Raw genomic sequence first — 7986 nt, 5'->3', positions numbered from 1 at the left:
ACTAAAAGATTGGAACTGACTTCCATAATTGTATGCTCGAATAATAATTCATCCTAAACCACATCAATTTCTTTACTGCATAATCTTTTGTACCACATCGTTAATTAAATCAATATCTAAACTGTCTAATCGATTTAATTACATCTTATTCCTTTATACTTACTGATTTTCTCCAATGATCATTTTCAACATACTAAATATGTTGACACACTCTGGCCAGAGAATTCTATGATTAAGTGCCGAAAACCCATCAAGAGATGTGTTGTACAAATTCTATATTGTTAATCTATAACTCCAATACTCATAAATGCTCTCACTAAGATACCGGGTAATCTTGACCACAATTGTGTGTCGTGCCCATTAGTAATTCAAATGGAATAACAATTACAATCATGAAATCATAACTAACTCAAGATTAAGATTACAGTAAAATCAATGCCTATGAGATTTAATAAGTCTGACAATTATTTCAAGATTAATTAAATCTCATATGTGATCCTGTTTAATGTAGTCGTATTACATCAACAAATTCATACATGATTAAGATAAATCATTCAATGAATTCATTACAGTCTATAGTGCTCAACTTTATTTATCAATTGTGAACTAAATTTATTTAATCATAAGATAACTTGTATTTATGTTTTCTGTGAATCCACATAATGATCAAATAAATACATATAATATGATTAAATGGACTTTAATAATAATATTAATTCAATTAAGATATTTGAATAAAATACCTCATTTATTTTATTAATCAGAAAAATTATTTATTACAATTAAATAAACACATATGCTTTTAAAGAGCATATTTTACCAACATCAACTTTTCATCATACAACTTGAGTAGCTGAGAAGCTTCCTCTTTGTAATGGTTCACAAACCTCTTTAGAAACAACTTCTCAGAAGTGTGAAACAATGTAGACAAACCAAGATCATTCTTAATCAAAACTTTCGACAACAAACCTTGAGCAACTGAGCCCCTCGGAACAATTCTCTTCTTCTCCAAGCTGAAAGTAGTAAGCGATGGACATTCAGCAACAAATAAAGCCTTGCAACCCATTTTCCTTACAAAATAATCCATGATTGCCATAATCTTATCCTCAGACGATGCCATACACAACAGATTCTTCAAAAATGCTTTGAAAATCTCTTCCTCTGACAAACCCTACTTCTTATAAACATCTACTTGAATACAAAAACGCCCAAGCCAAACTTCATCTCCTTAGGATCAAATCTCATTCCCTTCAATTTCTCCACATTTTCCCTGAACAGCTCAGAGATTAAAACAAATATGCTAGGCCGGGTACAAAGAAACAGATTAATGTGACTATGGCACTCCATGTTCTCCAAAAATCATAGCATTTTGTAACACACACGTTTGGACATCATATGTGATCATAAATGGCAAAATTTATAGCTGAAACAGTGCTTTCATCAAACTTGAGTAAACCTTTAAAGAACTTAAAAGAAGGGATTATTTGTTTGTGTAAGCTTCTATGCAAAATAGACGGCTTAGCATATAAGACTTTGGCAAGATCAGGGCTTGACAAACCCTTGGAATAAAAGAAATTAAATTTTGTTGGGAAAAGGGACTCACGTAAGCAGCTGCAAATTAAGTGGAATCAAAACTCTCTCTCTCTTTGTGTAATCAAAATAGGATATGTACTACAAATGAATAGGCTGAAAAATAAACAAACAAAATTCAAAGCAAAAACCAACCACAAGAGACATAAATTTTACGTGGAAAACCCAAAGTGGAAAAAAACTACGGGATAGTAGTCCGATATAATCTTCCACTATATTAATGGGATTACAACATAAATTCTTCTCCAAATAATACTAGAGGCTAACAACACAAAGAATTTCAATATTCTTCTGTTACAATAACAACTTAATGTCTCTCTAACAAGTGAGTATCTCAAATAATAACTAACAAGATGATAAAATAAAAATTAAGAACAATAAAACTATAGATTGCGATGCAAGAATTTACGCTTAAAATTTGGGAGAAAAAAAAGTTAATTTTATTTTTTAATCGTCCAATTGAATGTCATGCCACTGACTTCTCTTTTCTTCCCTCGTCATTTTTGCGGTTGTGATACTGGGCTGCCGGTTGATTTTTAAAACCAAACTTCATGACAAATTTCATTCAAGTCCAAAGTTTAATGGTAATTGTACATCAAGTAAGTTATTTTGGACTTTAGGTTTTTGAGCCCCCAACCGAGATGGACCCAACAAATTTAGGCGCATATGTTCTCTCAGTGGAGGTTAAAAGAAATTGTGGGCGTCTTCTAATAACAGCTAATATATGGGTTTTAGAAAAATCATGGTTTATGAAAAATCTAATAACTGAGTCTGGCTTTTCAGGGGTATCAAAATGAACATATTTAGAGGCTGAAAAAACAAACTCTAAAGATATCCCACATGAGTTTATGAGATATAAGTAAATGAGTGTTCATTTGAATTGCTTGAAGTTGAAATGTATCTTACAGTTACATGCCTCAGTGAGAAAACCAAGGTATATATATCACGGAGAATTGTTTTTTAGAGAAGATAAAACATGGAATCTCAAATTTAAGATAGTCGGAGAAGAAAAATTACATACATTAATACTTGGCTGCTAAGAACGACAAAGGTTTTGATTCAAGTTGAAAGAAAATTAGGAAAACCAAATAGTAATAAATGTCAAAGTGAAACCCTTGCAGGTAGAGTGACAACCCATTTTAATGCACTGCTTCTTGGTGAGTACAGGCCTATCTTGGCCTAGTTGAGAAGCTGGTTATTCATACCAGTAATGGAACTCTAGTTCCCTACCGTGACACATACATCCTTATTTGAAGGAGCCATTTGGATTTTTTTTATGGCTCCATTTCATTGTTTGAAATATGTTTGGGTCAGAGTTTTCTATGGTGGCTGAGTCGAGCTGCATAGAATTCTATTGTATTTACAAGGTGAGCATATTTTATAGATTAGAAGTCTACTTGCCTCTTTGTCCGACAAAAAGATTTAATAGTCTAACTTAAAAATTTACTTGTTTGTTCTGCCTCTTTGTCAGACCTAAATATTTTTTAGTATGTCATGAAAATCTTCTAGTCCTATTTGGATGTCTATTAGCCTAACCTAAGACTCTACTACCCAATTTGAGAATTTATTTATCCAGGTCGAGTCCAATGTCTTTTTTTAAGGAAAATCAGACAAACACCACAATCTTTTAAATCACCTAGTACCTGCAATTGGTGAGAGAGTATATTGAAATTAAGGAAACAATCATCCACAATTCAGAGCCGATTTAAACTAGAGAGGACATCAAAGGAGGGGGTTAGCAAATTTAACTAAAAAAAATCAAAAGACATCACCACTTGACGATTCTTCCTTTTATATGATCTTCAACTATACAACCAAAATCTCTGGAACTTTAGCTTATTTTGCAATTTTATCAATTCATTTTTCCTTTCCCTAAATACTAAATCTATGACCTAAGCATTAGAGAATCTATGTCAGAATCCCTTGCATTGTATTCTACCTGTTTTTTGTGGTTAGTAAGTGTGGACAGTTGTGTTTAGATCGGCATTTAAGATATTCGTATTGCTATCCATAGAAAACAAATTCAACTATAGAACAAAAACAATCTCACGAAGTCAAGCAACAACAATCTTTAATAAGACATGTCTCATATGTTGAATTTGTTAATTTTAACATGTCAATGGTTTTGAATTATAAAACCCAAAACATTTTATTGTACAATGTTTGATACATTTTTGTTCGTACTAATGTTTGAATTACAGAAGTAAAGTGTCCTTGGTTTCGTAAATGGTATATTCTTAACAGATATATGTGTTGGTGGTACACTGAAAAGGTATATAATTGTGGGAAAACATCTAACTATTTTTTTTATATTATAAATACTGATACCTTAGATAGAAGATCTTGATAGTTGTCAATCCCTAATTTGTAGGATTTGATTTATTCTCTAATTTGTAAGAATTTGATTTAATTTCCTTTATTTTGCATGCACATATTAAGCTAGAATTATATTTTTTGAGACATCAATAAAATATTACAAACTTCTCCACATGGTATCAGAGCCTTATTAGGCTCCTTTACAATTTTTTTCTATTCGGCCTTCATTAACGAATTCTTTTTCTACCATTTTTTCTCCTTTTGAGATTAATTTCAAATTCCAACATGAGATTGTTGATGAACCCAATCCTACTCAATTGAGTGAAAACAAAAATAGTGACAGTATAAATACGCCATCAACGAGAGATTTATAGAATATTCTGGCAGCCCATAGATTGGATAAGAAATATATATTTAAAGTGGTCTCAGTTTGTTTGAACCTTTCATGGTTGAACCCCAAGTAGTGGAGAGCTCAGCTATGATCGTAAGAAATGCTGTAATAAAGAATTCTAGCCCAAATCAGCAATCCCTTTGGTGAAATTGGACAAACTGATATGTCTAGAGTGATAAATAGAGATTCTTTGTGGTGTACCTACTGCAAGAAGCCTTGACACGCTCGAGAATGATGTTGAAAATTTCATAGAAAGCCACCAATGTCCAATAGAAATTCAAGTGTGAAGATTGGACAATTGAGGGGACAAGGGCAAGCTCATATAACCTCCACACAGTCTAGTCACGCAAGTGATTCTCATGAACATGGCAAGTTTAATAGAGAACAAATTAAGAAGTTGAAGAGTTTGTTAGGAACATTGGAGAAGCCACTAGAGATAGGTATTTATTCTTTGGCATTCAAAAGTGAATTTCCTTCTCTATATGCACAAAATGTCTCATGTACAACCTTCTCCAACTCTTAGGTTATAGACTCAGTGGCCAACCATATAACCCACTCCTCACAAATTATCTCCTATGACTTTGCCCAAGCAATAGGAAGATAGCCATAGCTGATGGTTCCATATCAATAGTTATTGGACAAGGAAATATTTTAAGAAATCAAGCATTCGCACTTAAAAATATTGTCCATTTACCAAATTTTCCACGAACCTTTTGTCCGTTCGCAAGCTTACAAAAGATTTAAATTGTAATGTGATTTTTTTTTCTTCATATTGCGTATTTCAAGACCAGAGTACAAGGAAGAGGATTTGACATGCGAGAGAGAAATATGGGCACTACTATCTTAAAGAATCAAGTGGGCAAACTAGAATTAGAAATTGTTTACACTTGTCAATTTTTTTTAGTCTTTTATTTCTAATAAAGACAAAATTTGGCTTCATCACCTCCGTCTTGGGCATCCTTCATTTAGCATTCTTAAAGTAATGTTTCCATTATTATTTAAAGGAATTGATGTAGAAAACATTCATTGTGATATTTGTGAACTTGTAAAGCATAAACATGCTTCTTTTCCTGTTACTAATAAAAGAACATCTATTCATTTTGAACTCATTCATAGTGATATTTGGGGTTCTTCCATAATTCCAAATGTCTTAGGAACTCACTGGTTTATTTCGTTTATTGATAATTGCACTTGTATGTTGTGGATGTTTCTTCTAAAAAATAAGTCTGAGGTGAGCTTTATTTTCCTTATTTTTCATAACATGGTCAAAAATCAATTTGGAGTTGGAATATAAAAGTTTAGATCACATAATGCTAAGGACTATTTCAACCAAACCTTATCACCACACTTCTAAAGTGAGAGTATAATTCATGAGTCATCATGTATTAACACTCCCCAACAAAATGGGGGTGCATAAAGAAAAAATGATCATCTTTTAGCCATTACTAGAGCAGAGCATGTTTGTTTTAAAGAAATGTTCCTAAAAACTATTGGGGAGAGGCTGCTCTAACAGCAGCGAATCTTGTAAATAGGTTGCCTTCTCAGGTTCTTGAGTTCAAAAGTCTTGTCCAAGTTTTTTCAAAATATTTTCCAGACTTCCACAATACTAATCATTTTGTTCCCAAAATTTTCGGTTGTGTATCTTTTGTTCATATTCACTCTCATAATAGAGGAAAATTAGATCCATGAGCACTTGAATGGGTATTTGTTGGTTATTCCTCAACTCAAAAGGGATACAAATATTTTCATCCTCCAACAAGAAAATTCTTTGTGCCTATTGATGTTACATTTATTGAGACAGAAAGCTATTTCAATCAAGCTTATCTTCAAGGGGAGACATCACTTATTGAAGATAAAGATAAAAACAAAGATAAAGACAAACACTTATTTTTGCCATTGGAACCTGACTCTCGTTTTCCTCCCTCGTCTACAAACATAAAAAATCCTCTAGCTTTTACTCTTGTTGATTCTTAAAGTCCCCCAAATTCTTGTTCTGTTTCTATAGAACTTGAAAACGCTTGTACTCCCAACTTTAAGATTTTTGGACAGGATAAATAAGTTCAAAGTTCTACTCTTAACTTTAAGATTGTCAGTATTGACTTATTCGAGAAGAAAAAAACCCGTTGTTCATCCTATGCATGTCCAAGAATTGGAACCAGCCCTCAGTAATAAGGTAATTAATTACATTGTACCTTCTCAAGAAAATATTTGTAGTTCTAATAAAGATAATAACAATGATCTTCTTATTGCTATTAGAAAAGGCATTCGAAAATGTACGCAATATCCTTTATATCCTTTGTCTCACTTTATGCCTTATGATAAATTGTCACACACCCATAGTACCTTTCTCACACATCTAAATACTATAACCATTCCTAAGATAGTTCTAAAGCATCAAGTCATATGGAGTGGAGAAATGCCATGAAAATAGAAATGGAGGCCCTTGAAAAAAAAATAAGACGTGGGATTTAGTAGAGTTACCAAAGGAAAAGAGTCCAATAGGTTGCAAATAGGTGTTCACTTGTAAATGTAAGACAAAAGGTAGGTTGGTAGCCAAAAGGTATACTCAAACTTATGAGATTGATTATTTGGAAACATTTGCTTCAGTTGCCCAAATGAATATTGTGAGACTATTATTATCTTTAATTGCTAATCTTGGTTGGAGTCCGCAACAATTTGATATCAAGAACACCTTTTTACACATTGATCTTGATGAAAAGATTTACATGGAAATCCCTCTTGGCTTTGGTTGAATTTAAAAGGAAACAAAGTGTGCAAACTTGAAAAGGTCTTCTATGGTTTGAAACAATCCTCTAGAGCCTAGTTCGGATGATATGCTAAGGTCATGACAACCATGAATATAAACAGAGCCAAACTGACCATACTTTGTTTGTCAGACATTCAGCTTTAGAGGGAGTAAAAACATTATTAGTGTATGACGACATTGTGGTAACAAGAAATGATTTGGAAGGAAGAGAAACTTTAAGGAGATGCTTAATTAAGGAATTTGAGAAAAAGGAGCTCGGTAGATTAAAATGTTTTCTTGGTATTGAAGTTACCCACTCAAAGCGGGAATCTTCATATCACAGCAAAAATACATACTAAATTTGCTTAAAGTAACAAGAAATATAGGGTGCAAGCCAACTGAAAGCCCTATAAGACCTAACGATAGACTTAGTGAAGCTCATGAAAATGCAACGGTAGATAAAAGAATATTTCAACGGCTTGTAGGGAAATTAGTTTACCTTTCTCACACTAGACTTGACATAACTTATGAGTTAGCGTTGTGAGTCAATTTATGCATAATCCTAAAGACGTTCATCTTCAAGCTATATACAAGATCATGCACTATTTGAAGTGAACACCGGAGAAGTGAATTTTGTTCAAGAAAGGAGAAGAGCTAACACTTGAAGCCTAGATTGATGTAGACTGTGCAAGATCAGTTGTTGATAGGAGGTCAACATCGGGCTATTATAACCTCCTTGGTGGCAACCTTGTGACTTGGGGAAGTAAAAAAAAAAGAAAAAAAAATAGTTTGCAGATCAAGTGCAGAGGCTGAGTTTAAACTCATGGCAATAGGGATTTGTGAGCTATTGTGGCTAAACATCGTCTTAAAAGACATGAAGATTCAATGAGAAGCACCTATGAGGCTTTATTGTGACAACAAATCAGCTATTAGTATAACACAC

General features: G+C 33.0%; 1 protein-coding gene across 1 annotated transcript; it reads right to left on the bottom strand.

Moving 5' to 3' along the window:
• Positions 1–802: 802 nt before the first annotated feature.
• Positions 803–7242, bottom strand: LOC112095625. The gene is made up of 4 exons (XM_024177732.1): positions 7183–7242; positions 1447–1559; positions 1201–1270; positions 803–1099 (listed from the first exon to the last, which is right to left on the bottom strand). The coding sequence occupies exons 1-4, from the start codon at positions 7240–7242 to the stop codon at positions 803–805; spliced, it is 540 nt and encodes a 179-aa protein (XP_024033500.1).
• Between the last annotated feature and the right edge of the window lie 744 nt (positions 7243–7986).

This window comes from Citrus clementina, unplaced genomic scaffold (genome assembly GCF_000493195.1).
Source record: "Citrus clementina cultivar Clemenules unplaced genomic scaffold, Citrus_clementina_v1.0 scaffold_1, whole genome shotgun sequence".
NCBI classification, from domain to species: Eukaryota; Viridiplantae; Streptophyta; class Magnoliopsida; order Sapindales; family Rutaceae; genus Citrus; species Citrus x clementina.
This window is presented reverse-complemented; position numbering and strand designations above follow the sequence as displayed.

Bases quoted from the DNA above. Each gene is read 5' to 3' on its own strand.
- LOC112095625 (XM_024177732.1), bottom strand. From the start codon at position 7,242: ATGTCGTCATACACTAATAATGTTTTTACTCCCTCTAAAGCTGAATGT. The intron at 1,271-1,446 runs GTTTGATGAAAG...TGAGCTGTTCAG, and splicing joins TTCTTTAAAGGTTTACTCAA to GGAAAATGTGGAGAAATTGA. The intron at 1,100-1,200 runs GTATTCAAGTAG...TCTGAGGATAAG, and splicing joins AGTTTGGCTTGGGCGTTTTT to ATTATGGCAATCATGGATTA.